Source organism: Bactrocera tryoni, chromosome 1 (assembly GCF_016617805.1).
Source record: "Bactrocera tryoni isolate S06 chromosome 1, CSIRO_BtryS06_freeze2, whole genome shotgun sequence".
In the NCBI taxonomy this organism is placed as follows: domain Eukaryota; kingdom Metazoa; phylum Arthropoda; class Insecta; order Diptera; family Tephritidae; genus Bactrocera; species Bactrocera tryoni.
Window position 1 is genome coordinate 88,922,921 of NC_052499.1, and position 19,325 is coordinate 88,942,245.

Here is a 19,325-nt window from a genome sequence, read left to right on the forward strand (position 1 = left end):
TTTATTCCCCTGTATTAATGCACCTAACTGGTAATTGATGGGTGGCAATGTGTAGTCGAATGGGTATTTTCAACCATGCGAGCGATGCAAACGACATAGACACTTGTTTTGCTCTCATAACTCTGTGTTTTTACTCCGTTTAATTAAATCGGTTTCTTTTAATAGGTTTTTCGCATCTACAATATCCCAAACCCAGCATGCAGTGAGATGGAAGGCACAATCAGGTGAACAAAACAACAAAAATAAAAGTCCGATTTTAGAATGATTTGATAACAATAACGTTTATGCTTAAAATGTTCTAATAAAAATATACCGTTACTCTAGAAACGGTTTCCTTTTAAAACTTCCAACTCGCTTCTCTAAATAACTTGAGGGCTCACGAATGTCACTCCTTACTTCTTTTGATTCGGTTAATTTTTAATTTAGAAAAACATAAATATACTTCTTAATAACGGGATTATTATAATGTGTACCTTATTTTACATTAATGAAAACTGATCAAAACTGAGATATTAGCCTTCTTGGTCTGGTATTCGCATCTAGACGAGTATGTGGCAGGAATTCGAAAGTAAAATTAGATTTCTGCTCCAAGTGTCAAGAAAATTTGAACATGTGTGAATCAAATTTTTAAAGAACGTAATCACAGGTACCGAGTCATGGATCTTTGAGTATGATCCCGAGACAAAGAGGCAATCTTTCAAGCATGTTGAGACGATAGAGGGGATTCAAGCAGCATGCACCTCGGCTCTCAAGACTAGTCCTAAGAATGCTTTCCGTGACGCCTTCAATGCTTGGAAATCGCGCTGGCAGCGCTGCATGGACTCAGAAGACGCTTATTTTGAAAGTTTTCAAAGAATTGTAACGATTGGTTCAATACATTTTTTTTAAATCGACTCAATCCTATTACTTTCCAGACAAACCCTGTATAACCGATAACCAATAAATTCAACTTATGAAGACAGGGCATTAAGACAATTTAGCTCATTAAAAATAACAAGATGAAAGTGTTTCACTAAACTTAAGAGATATCAAATCCAAAACACCCAAGTATCATTTCGATGCATTTGATGTTAATTCTACTCTTCGGTTTGTAATACCTAAAACAGGATACTCGCAATACTCATTAAGTCGCACTTTCTTAATAGGCGGGCATCGTTATGGTGTGCTAATTTTTGCTATTGATTCGTTTCTTTCGTTTCTCTTACAATTTATGGTCATTCGTTGAGACGCAAACGGGGAGTTGCGAACGCTCATGAGTCCTAAATTCAGACACAGGAATTGATGGTAACGGTAAACACTCGCAATCGCTTTAGTGCTAAAGTTCAATTGCTGTGTTGTTTGCTGTTCTAAAAAATGTGGGTGTTAATAGGCGGGTTTTTCGTTATTTCTTTGTTAATTGTTCACGGTATCTCCCAGTGTGCATGAAGGCGTATTAAGTGTTGGTGGTTTTGCTATCGAAAATATTTGGTTTAGTTGCGAATTACATTTTTGTGTAATCAATTGAAAGACTTCCACATGACAGGAAATCAATACGCAAAATAATTGGAAATAGAATATTTAATGTTTCAACGGTTGGATGGAATAATGCGAATAAAAGTAAACAATAAATAGTTGTATATTTTTTTTAGAAGATTATAATAGGTTTTTAAGGTCCGCCGTTTAAAGCAAATCTTTAAACATATGTACAACACAGCTTCTTTAATATAAAACGCTCAGACTTTGGCCTGAGCTTAACGTGCTAAAAAGTGAATCCAGAAAAAAAGTAACTCTTGACGCGGAATCCCTTTTGAAACTAGGGTAATATTCTGCAAATATCCTTAAGTTTTATAAACCACATCAGATTTAGAGCTTCATTCATTGCTAACTTTATTTCGAAAATGAGATTACTTCTCGATATCAACTGAATATCTCCTTCACTAATGATATTCTACGCATAAGACTTTTTACTTCACTACGAAAAAAAGGACAAGCATTCGCCATTTTGTTGTGTTTAGCCTCTTTTAAATATGTAATAAAATTTTAGTAAATTAGATATGTTTTCTTTTTCTCATAGCTGTAAGGATTTTTATTGCGTCAAACAGGTAGGGTAAATTTTTGGATCCCATCAACTTGTTGTATGAAAAATTACAATTTTACAATTACGAGCATTTTTATCGCAGCTCGAAAACTTCGAAAGTTTCTAGTTTAGCCTTTCAAACCGACGAAAACCCGCAACCTCTCCGTAATTTTTTGCTCATAAAAAATAAAAGAACGGAGGACCCCGTAACAAAATGCCTCGTTTCGTGTTACTACATTATAATTTAGGGATTAATAAAGCATAAAAAACAAGCAAATTTTGTAAAGCGCATAAAACTTTTGCCGCTTATGGCTTATGGCATTTGTATTGGGAGAGTTTTGAATATTAAAGTAAAGCTGCACACATTTTCACCTTTTCAAAACTGCCGGCATAAAGTATAAATTATGGCACAAAGCGGTAAATCCGGCATGACTACGCAGCTCACGGTGCGATTTGGCAGCCAAGCTGGGCTCCAAACATCCTTGGCAGACGGGAATTGTAGACACGTGACAACCAGCGTTTTTGCCGTTGCTCGCATCTAGACAGGTCCGTACACATACGCGCACACATATGTATATGTGACATACACCGCGGGTTCGCTTTTATATTTTTGCCAAAGTTTTATTTAATCTAATCGCTCATTCGCAACGAAAATGTGTCACAAAATGCTGCACAAGTTTTTGCCGCTCAAGCAAATTTCGAATGTGTCTTGTCTCGACTTAAAAAGTTTACAACGCTCGTGAAATGCAGAGATAAGCTGTGATTTCCTTTCCACAACAAGATAGCGCATACAAAGTTATGGTCTCCAGGTGAATACAAATACAAACTCCGCGAAGTAAAAGTTGCACGCCTTTGCGTTTTAGACTGTGATTTGTTACACAGCGGTACTTTCACTTGCACTGTGTGGCATTGCGGAGCAAAAAATATGTATTTTCATCACGTTCCTCTTTGCAAGAAACTCGTCCCACTATGCAAGTGGAGAAAATACCCCTAAGTACTTTGAATAACACCCCTCACTACTGTCATCGAGCTGTTCGTGGCACGGGGTACTACCATTCTTTACAAAAGGACCTCAATTAATCACCTTAAAAAGGATACTAAACCTGACTTATTACACTGGCGGTCGGTCACCATGCACCTAAATTGCCCTCATCAATGTCGATTCTGTATTATGAGAATTCTAAGGAAAAAATCCATTTTCTCATGAAAGGAAACACAAAAAAAGGAGTAACGGTAGGTGTTTAGACCCAAAATTAAAGATGGCACTTGGCTGCTGTGAAAACCAATAAATTACTATAAAAGCTTGGAGGTAAAAATTTACTGCACCCAATAAATACATTATTTAGCCTTATTGGAGCAGGTGCAAAGGGGTTTGGGCAACACTCGCATATCTATAAATATAATGGCGTTTTCTTTTCTACGGTGAAACTAGTGGCACATTATATGGCAACATTGTACACGAAAATGCGAAAATTTCTACATTTATGAAATGATAAAACCACAAAAAAAATGGCACCCTTTCATAAATCACCTGTTGCATTGCATACAATACCATTAACCAAATTTGCGAATTGATTTTTAATACAATTAACCGACTCATTTTAATTCGTGCAAAAACTTCATTAAAAAATCTTGGAACTTTCAGAAACCTTAAATCAAAATTCACCGGGCAACTGTCAATCTTGCCTTTTGAGAGGGTAGAAATGTTGCACATTTGCCTGGTTAGAAGGCAACTCTTTGAGAAAAGACCAATTGAATCTGAAAGCATGTTGAGAAAAGAACACGCAACTTTGACAGCCCGAGCACAGGGCAGCATAAATGCAACATTTTTGCGAGAAAGGAAATCGCTATAAGATTATTGTAGTTAACTATTAAAATACACATTTAAGGGGTGCTACCATCTCCTCCTGAGAGGCTTGAAGTACTGCTGGCAAGACGGCCTAACCTGGCCTAGATAAGTTTCCGTTTGATTTTAGCATGCACTGTGACACCTAAATATGTACCTAACACATATGTACATTGACAAATGATTATGTCTATGCTGTGCGAAGTGTTATTTACAAAAATTCCATAACATTAAATATAAATTCACTATTTTTACACACTTCTATAGAAATTGAGTATTTTTGACGCATTAATGACTAAATTTAATACCCAAACCCACTAATTTTATCACACTCTAATTATAACTCAGTAACAAAATATGAGTAGCGCCCGAAAGTGTGAGCGCTGCCGTTAATTACGGTTTTGCGTTCGCCAACTCCTTGCTCTGCATGCAGCGTCGCCCTCACAGTCTCTGCGAAAAGGCTTAATCAGCATTAACTGAATTTCCATTTTGTGTACGTCATTGCTACTTTCATCAGTCCTAAAGCTTTGCAGAGAAGGTATTTCGCATTGACGCGTAAAATCCCTTAAAATTACCAGAAAATTTGATGATTTCGGAGAAACCGCTACTCGCGTTACACCAGACGAACTACCCGTCACCCACAAGGCTACGCTCATAACAAAAGTTGTGAATAGAAAGCCTTTTTGTTTGTTTTTATTTGGAGAGCTTAGCTGCGCTTCACCTGCGGCGCTTCACTTGTGCCACTGCAAAGAAACTCGGTGGGAATCTGAATTGTAATCACGAGCTTCGCATATTTCAGAATTTGTTGCGCTAATATTTAGAGATTATTTGGTAGAGTTAGTTTATAATCATAAAGATAAAGAGAAGGGTCTACTTAGTCAAGACACTTTTGTCTTTTTCTCACAGAGCAGTTGAGGACTTAAATAATATTCGTTACGGACTAAATTAAAGTGCCAAACAATCTAATCTAGAACCAAAACCAAATAAAAGCCATCTTAGAATACACTTTTAAATAATTGATGAAATCCTACGTTAGTGTTTACTTAAGTAATGTGCAAAAAAAAGTGTCTGCTGAATTGTATACTAAGTATATGGATGCCCCATACATACATATTTCATTCAAAAGAGGAAAATTTTCGAAAAATATTCCCTTCAAATAAAGACCCTAAGAGCATATTTTTAAATCTACATAGTCAGGTGCTGACAAAAGACCTTGATTTATTTTGATAACCAATTTTTACCCTCAACTCGGCATATTTAAATAATAAAATAAAAAAAATCGTTTTTAGAATACGATTTCCTTGCTCATACAAGGCACTAAGCTTGGAACTACGCGAGCAAATGCAGTGCATACTTTGGAGCAGTTCGCAGGTTTGTCTACACGATGAGGCCGTCATCACCTTCGTCGACCGGCATAACGGTAGAATGCATTCATCGTCCTTCCACTCTACTTGCGACCACCATTAAGTTTGTTATTTTACGCACAGTTGCACATTTCAAAAAACTTTATGACAAAGATTCGCAACGTTATCCTTTCTGAATGGCGCATCCTGCTTCGCTCGTATAAACGCCGCCTTTCGTACTCGCTCGCTTTTAACCGCTATACAGATTTGCTGATGCATGAGGCTTGGGAAAATACAAAAGGTCGTCAACGGAAGTAGGTGTCTAATAATAATCATAAATCCAGCAGAGAGCTGTGCGGCCGAAGTTAAATAGCGAAGGAGCGAGCCGATACCGCTGGGTGGCATATACACTCATATCCAAGTGTACATATAGATACGTAAACGTGTGTGTACGTATATACATACTATATACAGCCCAAAAAAGAATGTGCGTATTTCCGTGAAGGCAAGCGAAGAAAGTGTGTCAGTGCGTAATTTAACGAGGGACCAACGGTAACGGCAGATGCACATCATCTTTACGCCTGCTTAGATGAAACCGGCCGCCATATTGTGGCTCAAGTCGCATTTTATCAATTGCTCTGCCATTTGGCTGGCTTCGTTGGTTCTGCCGACTGGTTGGAACGCTTCACTGGACTTCTTAGTAACTCCCTTTGGCCATTAGTATGCCGACTTATTATAATAACTGCTTCTGCTATTAGAGGACCCCAAATGCTTCCGTTTCCACCCGCTAGTGGCATCCCTCCCATTTTCTATGCTTGCCTTGTGTTTGTGCCTTTTCAACAGATGGTTCTGTATTTTCCGTTGCGTTGCTGCAACTTATCTGGCGCTCTGTAATTATTTTGCCATTTTGTCTTGACTTCTTCGCCCTTGGAGAAAGTCACCTACCAGTCGTCTGCTTAATACGAGTATACTGCACTCGTGCGCAAAATACACTGGTATATTTTTGAGTGACTGCGTAAGGGGCTTCATGCCTACTTGACTCAAGAATTCACTTTTAATTTCAACATATTTTTTACAGCTTCTTTGGGAATAGAAATTAAATATTGACTAGGTACTTGAGCACAAGTGTGAGAATACTCCACTTGTGAATTCCCTGCTGTGACGAAGCAAGCTGAAACAACGGCAACATGCCACTAATTTAATTTAATAATTGCGCCGTTGACCCTAATTGCATGGACACTCAAACTAAATAATTGCATTAGAAAATTGAATCCCATTCGAAATTTTACAGTTTTATATGTAATAAAACATATTAATTGAAAGCAATTGGTTTGTTTCTGAACGGCTAACGCTTACCAGCTAGTCAAATTTCCTCTGTAAAAGCGTTTTTTATCCAAAAAACTAGCAGAAGAGATCACAAATTAAGAACGTGTGAGTCAGAGAGAAATGCTAGTTGCAGTTCCTGAAATTTCTGCTAACAGAAAATACCTACTGTCAATCAACAAACAAGCGATATTTGAGCATTTTCTTCTCAAATTCTTTTGATTGTTCATCAAATGGTTTTCTAGTAGAGCTCTTCGTATTCGAATAATCGATTAACCGGTTTAACCGGTATCCGGAGTAGCAAAACAATATTGAAATAGTTCATACAGGAGTATTGAAAACATACTCATGATTGAAATTAGAGATCTTAAAATTATTCGAATAACCTGAAAACCGATTGGAATATTCAGTTTCATCTACTGCGACTATGCGAATAGTTGCTCGACTATACTGTAATTGCTTTGCTGCAAGTATTTGAATAATTGGAAATCGTTTGAAATCTAAGCACCCTTTGATTTTTGATGTAAAGTTTCTTTAAGATCCGTTAACCGGATAAGTGAAAATAAGTGGTTAATAGAATAGTCGACGACTTACGACTATATTGCAAACCGAATATTATAATTCGAATAATGTCCTATCCGGTTAATCCGGTTAGTCGATTTCTCGAGTCAAGAGCTCTATTGAAAATATTTTTTTATATGAATATTTTTGATATTTAATATAAAGAGATAAAAAGAACCTGTGCTCGTCCTTTGGTACATAATAAAATACCACATCAGCTTTATTTATAAGATATAAAGAAAAACACCAGAACCACAAAAGCTTGAAATTTCCTCTGAAAAAAATTGTAAAAATTAAAGAAACAAGGAAAATAGTGTGAACATACCAAGTGTTAACGCAAATATGTATTAGGAGGAAAGGGAAGGGCTAAGCGGTTTCTCTTTCAAGGTCACTGCTTTGCCACTTTTTCCTCTATGAATTTCGCTCAAACATCACGCTATGCTCTATTTATATTTACTAACGCTTCATCTCTCTGAGAAGCGTACATTCCTTCATTCATTATGCATGCGGCACTTATCCTCGAACGCATATGTTCTACATGCTTAAGAACTCGTACATCCGCCCACGCATTAACATAATGAACACACATATGAGGACACGCTCACTTTCTCTATTCCCAGCCATAATTAAAGTGCATCGAAGTGCAGCTACATGTGCCACTGTAGGCGGCGAGCTGTGGCAAGCACTTCAAGCAATCTTTTTTAGTTGTAAACACACATGTGAGCACAGTGAGGCGTGGTCTACTCGCCTGTGTGGAAATAGTTCCTCCATATGCTTAAGCAAACTTTCATTGACTTTGTGTTAGTCGGGATGTTGTCGTGGACAAAACTGTCGTTGTTTTGCATAGTGTTGTGTTGGCTGCAGATTATGGAAGAACAGGGTGTGCCATCTTTTATGGCGATATTTAGAAATTGCATAACCCGAACATTTATGAACCGTTTGAATGTTTTGCCCGTTTGCAACAACCATCATTGGATCTAAAGATATGAATAGTCCATTAATGCGTCTATATCGCTCGATATGCCTATCGCAGATCATCACAACGAACTCGGGGCAAATATTAAAGGCGAAAGCATAATCAAACAAAGCGGTTGAAATTTTTGAAAACTAAATTTAGAAGAACCGAACCTAAGTAAAGGGTGCTACTATAACATTTCTACCAATTGCGTAACAAAATCTTATAACGTAATCGGCCAACGGTTTGCATCCAACGAAAAACGTTTTGCTGTTCTTTCTAACCACGCTTTTTGATGTAAACAATATGAGTTGAATTAAGGTTACTTACTAAGGAAATAAAGACGAAGATATTTACTTTGATTTTGATCGGCTAATATATTAGGAGATTGTGACGTTACCTTGGACAATAGCATATGCCAAATTTCGTGAATATATCTTATCAAATCCGATATCGGCTGTTCCGACAAATGGCCAGCTTCTTGGGTAGAAGGGAATGGGTGCAATATTTCAGTTCGCTATCTCAAAAGCTAAGGGACTAGTTCGCATATATGTATATAAGTGGAGAACAGACTCAATCCACTCATCTCGCCACGCTGCTGTTAGGGTCTTCAAAATTTCGCTCTGGGTGTTCGAGCCAAACTTAATACGTACAATATCGTGTTCAGCACTAAAATATATCAAATTTAAAAAATTGCCATTTTTCAATTGTAAAATATATTATGATAGGACATCAAGAATGATACACCCTGTACGTCGATGTGGCTGTAGATGTGCTACTCGCTAGAATGTGGGAAGTTTGCGCTAAGCTTAAGCACACTCAAATAAAAGCGGACATTTACTCATTCTCATAGCCGTAGCCTTTTGTTCTCATTATAGTGTTACATTGTATGTTTATAACTATATACATATGTACATAAAAACATGTTTGATTACATATCTGCATATTAAATTTGAGCAGTTTTATTGCACGTGGTGGAATACTCACATAACGGTTATTAACACCTTAAAGCAATGGAATTGTAATATATATTAAGTCGTTTGTCAAATATATCGAAATCTGTGTGTCTGTTCTGTTCCGTCGGCATTTTATCCATTCTTTTTGGATTCACATATGTTTATGAAAGAGAATAAATTTATATGCAAATTTAATTCTTTCTTTGAATGTACTTTCTTTTCAAAGGTTAGCAAAAAAATGTGTTATTTGTGTGTAAACTGTCCAAAATTACAAGGCCAATTAATTTCACGTTTGAAAGCTGTTTTTTCAACTCATTTCCCTGCCGAAGAACTTAGTTTCTTGTATAAGTAGCCGAATATAATTGATGGCGAATCGAAAAATGTGAACTGATATGCGAATCACTTTGCAAAACTTTAGAAACTTTATTGCTATAAAGGTTTTTTATGAATTATTTTCCGTTAACCTACCTCCTTAAATACTTTGTGTTTGATCATGCCATTTAGTTATATACGAACCGATTTATTATCGTTTCCTTCTTATTTGAACTATTTATTATTGTACATTTCTAAAGACCATTCTACTTGCCACAATGAATAGAAACCTGAAGACCAGGGAATCCTGAAACACATGGTATACACGGTTCTTGTCGCCTTCAGAACAAAGTTTTTCGATTCTAGTTCAATTATTGAACAATTATTATCCTTTTGAATTATCATTACATAGTCTATAGATAAGTAAAACAACATGCTCGTTCGTAAGCGTAAATAAACTGTTCCTGCTGGCGAAAAATTATGTATTTCAATATAATACCATGTAATCGTCAAATTATATATTCTGTACAAATATACTCCACGGGAAACCCGGAAAAGTAAAAATAGTGTCAAGAATCATTGAAGCAGAATCCTCAAAATTGGATTTGAATTCAATTAAGTAGTTGCAAGTATGCTGTAATAATCGTTAATTACATTTCAATTACACAATGGTCTTTCGCACAACCATGAACCACATTTCTCGTGTCAATAACAAAGCCAGCAATAATTTTGATAGTCAATGGAAATTTGAATTAAATGAATACAATTGCTCCCATAAATTCCCTTTTATATAACGGATAATTTTGCTTACCTTGTGTGCCCGAACTACTTCCGCCCTTCGACGAGCTGCAATTGTTGTTTAGCGAATTGAAGAAATTCGCTGCACCGGTGCGTCGTAATATCCAAAACATTTTGTCAGAGGAAATGGAGCGTTCTGTTAATGATTAGTAACTCTACTTGAAGCTTTTAATTGTAATTTAACTTTCTGATATTTTTGTTGATATTCTGTTTCACTGATATGTTCGGTTACAAGTTTGACTGTGTCGTCGTGTCTTCGTATAAAACTGATGCCCTTCAAGGTGAATTCGTGATTTTATTTCCCATAGTATTAGCTGCATGGACATTCAGTTAAAAATTAATTAAAAAAGAATTCCTTTAAAATCTCATTATTTTTAAATTTCAACTTTTGTTTGATTTCATGCAGTGGCAATGAGATACACCTGTGCGTATACGCAAACCTTTACATCAAATTCAGCAATATTCGTTAGGAAGCAAATGTTTAATGCCTCATTGCTTTGTCTTCTCTACGTAATTAGTATTTATCTCTTTGTTAGCTTACGCAACAGTGGCGAGCCGGAGAATGGCTAACCGGCCGTATCAAATTCCCTCATTACACATTAAATGCTACTTTCGATCATCAGTGTTTACTAATTGCCAGTGAAAGACAACGCCAGCATGTAATTTGCTTTCAATAATCAGATGTCTTACAGGATTTAATGGAACGCCAAACTCACAGTTACTAATCTGCAGATATGAAAGAAATTTACCTGCTACTTTTATTAAGCTCATATTTTTGATTATGTAGAATCAAAAGCGTAAATCAATCTAATAAAAAATTCATTCAAATTCAAAAATTTTCTTATCTTTGCGAAATATTTTACATTTCTTTTCACATTTTATTACTTTTTTTTGCTATTATAAGAGTAACAAATTACGCTCTTCAAAGCGAATTGGTTTTATAATCAATGAAAATAGCAGACCAAGAGCGCTTAAAACTTAATCGCTTGAAAAATTGTATAAACTTCAGCTAACACAGCGGTTTCAACATCAAACAAATTCAAAAATATATAAAGCACTTGGTTAAGCCATGTTTCGTAATTCCAGTCCCACAAATGCGCTGATGTGCCGACGGCAGGCAACAAATGCGCCTAATGCCGGGGTACCTCGCGCATTGTCCTTCGTATTTCTCCTAATTAGCAATGAAACACAATGTCCTCAACACACTTCCAAACGGAAAAAACATTGCAATCGCGTACAATCGCTAACAGCTGTTATTGTTTACTTGTTTATTTGTTGCGCTGTCTTTTATTACACATGCGAACACTTGCACGCATACACACACACCACTGTACATATTTGTAAGAGCCGTCGGAGGCAATTTGGCCACACAATGCATTTGAAATGTAGATAAAGTCGCTCATTTGAACGCGTTTACGTGTGATAACTTCATTAATTCTGTCGCTAAGCGCAATGAAGAGCCTCCAACCAACACACACATGTACTCCTGCGTATGTGTGTTGGTGTGATGGCCTTTTAAACTGGTCTGATGCACTGGAATCAGCGGCTTTTGGCAATAAAAAGCGAAATCCTACACAAATACCATTCAACAGTCGGATAAGAAAACGTCCCAACTCACTACATTGTTGCTTTTATTTTTTTATTTTTGCTCTCTTTAACATCCAGCAACGCGTTTCATGGCATTTGGCGAGCTGTTTGCGTAATCCACCGTTACTCACTACGATTGCCGACAAACTGATTTGATATCCTGTCGCGTTTGCCAATATATTCGCCGAATTCACTCAGCGTTACGCAACGTAAGCACGTAGTGAACGTAAAGACAAAAGAGAGCCCACCAACAACCAGAAGGTATGCAATAGAAAGAGTTTGGAGCTCAAATTGCACTATTCACTAAAAGGCAAACTTATTACAACGGAAAATAATAGTTAACAAGAAAATAAGCCTGTGTGCGTTCGCAAAAGATATTCCAAATATTCATAATTTATCACATTAAAGTCATTAAAAAGTTCCAAAATTAATTGAGATATTTTCTAACCATTAATGTATTTTGAATTTCCGTTTACATATTTTAAATTTTTGTGCGCGCTCAGGTACAACTCAACCCTCAAAAATTCCGCTTTTTACAAGAGCGTAAGAGAGCGCGCCAAACTGTTCCCGATTTTCTTTGCGCTCGAAGGATGCAAAGCCACCGTTCAACACCACTACAAATGAATGCGATATTTATGCTTCTTACACATTCAGCGAAGTTCCCTTCGATTCGAGGGGACCCACAGAAAGCACGCTCCATAGCCAAAACTTTCTCTTTTATTAAATTATCGCGCAAAAAAAGTTTTCCCACACTCATACCAACAATATTGAGCTCGTGTTTATTTGTACCTGCAAGCATTCTGATCTTACCCCTCGCACCAACAGACCTATGACATATTACTTGACCTTTTTGGCGACGACCGCGGCAGTAAACAAACCCAAATACAAGCTTATTTGCCAATCCACACATGTGTGGGAATTGATGTATCACAATTGTATGTGGGTACGTGTGTGTGTATGCTTATATACGTATGCTGACAAGTTGTATTAGCTTTCTATTTCTTCCGATGCTATTTGTATTACAAAGGAAGGAGAAGCGATCGCTTCTACTTATGTTACCGTTACCGATCCATGTAAGCGAAGTTTTTACATACACACACACACACACGCGCACCATATGGCAAATACAAGTCTTCCATCTTATAACTTGTCAGCGTTTACGAACGTTCCGTTATGATTGACGTCACATTAATCAATCAACGTGCCATCCTCCGTGAAAAAACTGCATGCATATGTGTGTGTGATCGAAGCAGGTGCCTGTGCGCTAAATGCAGCCGTCAATGCCACATCGCTGCTGACAGACCGTGCACCAGGCGTTTCTGCACCATTTCCAGAGTCAACACTGGATTTGCACCTGGTTTGCCACAACAACAACAACGCATCAACTATAAAGCTGTGAATTCTGTACATGAGGTGTACTCAAGTGAATAAAACACGCATTGAAATGATTTGTCTGTGCATGTGTATGTGTGCTGGCATGTCCGATATGTGCGCAAGGCAGCGCATGAGAAAGTTGCGTATTCGCCGCAGTGGGCAGCTGAAGCGAATGCGAAATCAAGATGTTAAGTTGGCAGCTGATAATTTAGTAGGTCCATCGATCACATCATCATGTGAGAACTCTGCTGTTCAGTATTTAATCAATTAAGCAACTTCTTAATGTATTTTTAAAGCGCAACGCAGCAGGTTTCTCCTTGGTCATTACTATTGAATTTTTTTCAAAGATAAAATTAAATAAAATTATGCGAAATACAATAAATTACTCAAATTTAATGGAGTTTGATAAATTATTACAAATAATTTTTTTGTATTTTGTTTGAAAACTTTGTTGCTTCCCACACCCGCCTGACATGAGATAACAATTGCTTTGTCAAGGACCTTCACGCAGGTTAGCGTCTGATTTTTAATGTAAAAGGCACAACTTTTAATTACGACAAGCGTAGTCAAGTCACTTCGGGCACTTTAGCCGGCAGCATTTACCAAAGTAAAAAGAGGACGACACCCATTCAGGCAACTCTTTCGAAGCACTTGACTTTCAACTTCGGAAACTTTAAAGTGCGCGCACGAAAACAAAAACAGCAATTACTGCGCAAACCTGAATATTAATTAGTCTATTTTCAGCGAAAGATGAGCCAAAGCGGAGATAAGCGAAGAAGCAATAACAAGCCGTAATGGAGGGCAATTAAAATTTCGGTAAACGCAGCGGCAATTCACCTTGGCTACGAACCAGTGGGAAGCTTGAGTGTACATTTTGTATTGTCCCATAATGTTATCAAGTAGCCTCGGACTATGGAGTCCCAGTTGCATGAATGCTTTCAAACCAAGCACTGGCAATTTTGGTCAACAAATATGTCACCAGGCGTTTGTTCTGATACAAAGTTACCTTAGAACAGACATGTAAGTGTGACGATTTGTTCTACACTTTAAATTTGTGAATTTATACACTGCAAAAATTGGTATTGTATTTCCTCTCAAGCTGGATCACTGGCATAGGTTAAATGTACATGTGATGAGGGGTCGGTCTAATTCATGCAAAATAAAGCAACATATTTCTTGGTTCACGCGAACAACCCTGGTAGCATTTAAAAACATTAAAACATGCAACTGACAATGAATTAAGCAGAAATGGAAAGAAAAAAACTGAACTGAGCCGGCTTAACAAACGAAGAAAGGTCCTACAGGTATATAGAAAAACGAAGTTAACGCTTTTTCTTGTTTTTACTTGATCCAAGTACCAACTCAAATGGGAATGAAAATGTTCTTAAATCAAGAATCGCTTTAAATTGTATAACAGTTGTGGTCTTTGTACCACATGTGAATCCCACCCAGATTCTTATTACAACCTTTACTTTATAGCCATAAGTATCTTAACAACATATTTAACCGAAAGATTACTTCTTTCAATCTAGTCGACCCCAGCAAAATCGCATATACGCGATACGTTCAACGGATCGTTCTAAAAACGTTTGCTTAAGAAACTATGAGTCCAAGTCCGGTTTTCAGCCGATGATTTTTAAAGCGAAGTTTAGCTTTTAGGTTTCATAATAACTTTTATTTGTAGATATTCGAATAAAATTTAACACCAAGGCGTATTTCGATTTCATATTTGGCATTTTTCATAATTGGCCAGGTCAGGCAACTCGCGCAAGAATGAAATCCTAACGAGAATCAAGCGCGTCACATGTTCACTGAATGGGCTCAAAACGAGATGGCTACCGACTGCGATTTTCATAAGAATACTTTGTTCAACTATGGAGCTCACTTATGGTTGAATGGGTTATAAACATGTTATCGCATTGGGAGTGAAGACAATCTACGATACATATTTCTGCCATTTAGGTGTCTGAATTAAAGGATGTCGATTTGGACGACTTTTGATCCCAACAAACCAATTTATTGAAAGAAACTTTTTGTGGCGTTATGTGACCTCGCTATTCTATGCATATGAATCCAAGACTATCGACGTCTTGTAAGAGAACATTCGCCGTGTTATTGTTGACATAGGGGCTCAATTGCTGCAAAACGTGGTAGAAAAGTTTGCCTTTTTCTCGAAATCAATTTTAAAACGTAATGGCAAACACCATCCTTTTTGTTAAAATTTTCTCATTATTCGAATCTGTCATACTAAAATTATTAGAGTAATAAAATTTTTTTATATTTCTTGTTTTCTATGCCTTTCTGTAGTTCCAAGCTTGTCAAGTTTTTTTTTAATCGGTATAGTACTGATTCACTAAAAAAATCGACCCGATCTAACATAAATATATGTATATATGATTGACTCTTTTAACCTACAGTTTTTTGTTGTTTGTTTGCCACTCTACGTTACGAGCAAACACGCGTGTATTCCCCTTTTCAGGTCCAGAAAAACTTTGCCAAACCACAACAATGACAACGAATTGCTGTGTCATTGCCAATCTAAACCGAACAAGTCGGCTTTTAATGGAGCAGCAAAGCTGGAAAGTGGTGCGAATACCGCAGCTGTAAGCTCGCAGTAGATGGCTTTTGGCAGAGGGGCGTGCATGCCACAGAAGCCGCAAACACAGCACATCAGCTTCACTAATGTGACCAACTTCACCCACATACAACAAACAACAACTAAAGGTAACTATAAGTACAGACGAAGCCTTCTCCCTGCGACCAGCGCCATGTAGTAAACAAACGCAACACCAGCCGATAGCAGACACAGCGCCAGCAAGCAGAACACTTTCAAACTGTGAGTGAAAAAATTTGCCGAATTTTATTGGACTCTTGGTGTAGTACCTGATTTTTAACAGAAAAACACATGGGTCAAGATTATACTATTCTCTCCAACCGAATTAGGGTCTCCTTATTTCTTCGCTTTACAATATGACCTTTATTGGAAGACTACCATTTTGGTTTTGCCACTTTCGTTTAGCATTTTCAGCTTCTCTGACCTTTAGCAACGCCATCACAAGCCGAAGTTGTGCCGCCCATTGTGGACCCTATTGTCTGCCTTGCTCGGTTATTGGCTACTTTTTCTGCTCACATTTTTCTCAATTACGCAAAGTACGGCGGATATGTTTACAATGTTCTGCGTCGCCAATTCAGTGCTTCCAAAGATTTGCACGAAGCAACGAAGCGTGAATGTGCTCAAAAGTCAATGGCAGCCAGCTCTGACTTCAAAGTGCATACCGTTGCTGTCACCCAGGAACCTGATCTTGTGTGTTAACGCATTCAGGCAATTGGCACGTGGCGAGTTTCTGTTGAAAGGCACATTCTGCGTCGCCTCTGTAATTTTGCTTAAAATGCGTAGCTTAATTTTAATTTCCATCAAGTGTGTTTATTCGCTTTCGGTATTTGAGTGGAATTTGTCTGGTCGCCATCTTCAATGCCTTGTTAACTTTTCGGTCTGATAAACGTTACCATTTGCGTGGCAAAAAGAAAAACGAAGATAATAGCCGAAACCTGAGAGAAATGTTATTGAAAGTGGATGATAATGACAACTGTGGGAAAAATAACCGTAAATTGAATTGGAATAATTGTTTACTCGCATTGAAATTCGGCTACAAGTAATTTCAAAACAAAATGAGAAAATCAAATTTAAATTTGGCAAGCAGAGTTTCGTAACAGATTTTTATGTGTGGCCAATGATAAATTTTCCAGCTTACCTAATTCCTAAAGATAATTCGAAAATCTTAAACCTATTACTTTACTCACAAAACTTATTTCGAAATCTGATCTGATAGCCTTTCTAGGTCACTGTCTCCCCGTACATTTTGGCAGTTTTCTGAAACTTTTGGGAAAGAAATCCCTGGATCCATATTCCATTCCACACCATTTTCGGAAGACCAGAGACCCGGTGTATATGCTACATGTTTAATGCAACGTCAGTCTGAGCTTTTAAGTGTCATCAACTGAAAATAACTAGAAAATTAAATTTACATTGCTCTTGAAAGCAGCAACGCACTTTAAGCATTTATAGCGAAATAAAATCGATTATCCTGTAGCAAAATGCTTCGGCTGGTGTGCCGTTGGGTGAGTTTAGAAACAAAACGCAGGTGAAAGTTGCAGGTGGCACCACCCAACCGACAATAAACGACAGCAACTCACATATGCTTCTATGGCTCAGGCCGAGTGATTGTATGTGTGTGAGTGCAACTTACAAGCTGCTCGGGACAATTGACGTGTAAGGAGAATCAAATGTGAATGAGTGTGTGTGAGTCACGAACTCGTAGGGTGAATGAGTAGTCAGGCAGGAATAGGCAACTGAATTTCTATTTATCTTGAACTTACTAAAACGCTCTGTGTGTCACACACAGCCAGCCATAAGACACGGCGCGCACAAGTAACCAAGTGCCTGCCGTGTGTACAGAAATACTTCGAGAAATTGCACGTCGGCTTAATGCATTCCCAGGCTTGCAGAGTATTTACTCAAAGGAAATTTTTAGAGGAAAGAAAAGTAGAATATCTTAATAAATGTACATATAATGAGAGTAGCGGAAACTTAAGTATATCAATTATTCAATGTTATGTGGTAGCTGGAAAGCAAAAGCTGGCAAAACAGTCAACACAAATTTAAGCCTAAGCAAGTGCCCTTCGGCTTTAATAATATTAAATGCGAATTTTGGTAGCTTTGAGGTAAAGTGACCTACGTAGAGAGATCAAGCTAGAGACAGCGCTACAGGTTAAGCGTAGAGCCAGCCAAGGCAGTGAAGACCTCACATTCGGCTCTCTCTTAGGTTACCAGTTGAATATTTGGGTTTTTTTTTTGTATTCCAAAACCTTTCCTCTCTACAAAGTTCGTGTATGGTAGCTTTTTCCAATTTTCCCATCTGCAACACCAACCCCTCAGAGCGTCACATTTATATATTAGTTATCACTTAGATGGACAGACCGACAGATGGATAGACAGAAAACATAAACTCTACGCGGCTCGTCACCCTTATCATTTATATAGGTGTACATAACCCTACATCTTTCTCGGTTTGTTTTAGATATTAAAAGCAAACGTTAAATTAGCAAAATTCATATTCTCTATCCAGCAAGTAGCGAGGGTATAAAAAGATGGAAATCTAAAATATTTAAAATAAAATTGCATATGTTAAAACTAGCGATGTTTTAATGAAACGAATTTTATGGACAGCGCTCATCACGCTGAACCATTTGTCTGTTTAACTTAGTTGCACTCCATTTGTAAATGAATTGCTTTGTTCATCCTAAACATGTATATTTTCTAACGCATTCCAATATACTTGTTCTCCATTATATTACGGTAATCAATCCATTCACGCTTCATGACTTTCGCGCCTTCGAACAAATCAACAGATCTGCAGCCGTCAAGCATTCCACAGTGACACGCCTCACTCACACGCCACCCAAGTGCAAATGTCAAAAGCGTGCATTTCAAAGCCGAATTTCGACGGGCGCATTCCACGAAGACAATTCTTACTAGAACAACGAGACCCCTTTTACATTTGTTCCCTTGACGGATTCATTAGCGGAAAATTGAGAGATGTTTCACTTGATCGACAGTTATAGGCGCAGTTTTGCATGAGCTTATGTAAGTGGCCTACCCATAATAAAATAGTAAATTCCAATTTACTCAGAATTCTGTTTCGAAGAATAACACACATGTTAATGCCTGTATTTCCTGATAAACTACATCTTGGGCATATATAATGAGATATATTAAAAGTTGCTCCGATCGGATAATATTAATTTAATAAGGACTTAATCTGCTGGAGTCAATGGCCTCCAGTTATTTTCGTTTTTGTATTATTTATGGCATTGTAGTCATTTGTAATGCCGTTATTATATATTTAGGGACTTTAAAATTTCAACTACAGAAACAGTTTAAGGTCGCACAATATAACTGTGCTGCAGTGAAATTAAAAAGCTGGTGCGAATGTATAAAATCCTCTACGCTTTAGAGGGTTCACTAGGAATTACAAGCTTGTTTAGGGCCCAACTCTCCTTGGAGTTTGGGTCCTGGGGTTCGTGTGTCTAAACTTCTCTAATTCCTACTAACATAGCGAACAAGTGTCGGCGACATTTGCTGAGGCTGTGAGTTAATCCCATTTGCCGCAACAACAATTTTTCTCGTTAACTTGTTGATTGAAGCACGCTTTAA

At 37.5% G+C, this 19,325-nt stretch overlaps 1 protein-coding gene across 3 annotated transcripts in view; it reads right to left on the reverse strand.

Annotated features, from left to right (window-relative positions):
* Positions 1-11,872, reverse strand: part of LOC120782641 — a 40,836-nt gene extending 28,964 nt beyond the window's left edge. The window contains exons 1-2 of one of the 3 annotated variants that reach the window (XM_040115008.1): positions 11,769-11,872; positions 10,164-10,464 (exon numbers count right to left, since the gene is read on the reverse strand). In XM_040115008.1, the coding sequence (XP_039970942.1) occupies positions 10,164-10,263 (100 nt within the window). In that variant the 5' untranslated portion in view covers positions 10,264-10,464; positions 11,769-11,872. Of the gene's footprint in view, positions 1-10,163; positions 10,506-11,732 lie in introns of all 3 variants that reach the window. The other 2 variants (XM_040115010.1, XM_040115009.1) reach the window with 2 other exon arrangements.
* Positions 11,873-19,325: the final 7,453 nt, after the last annotated feature.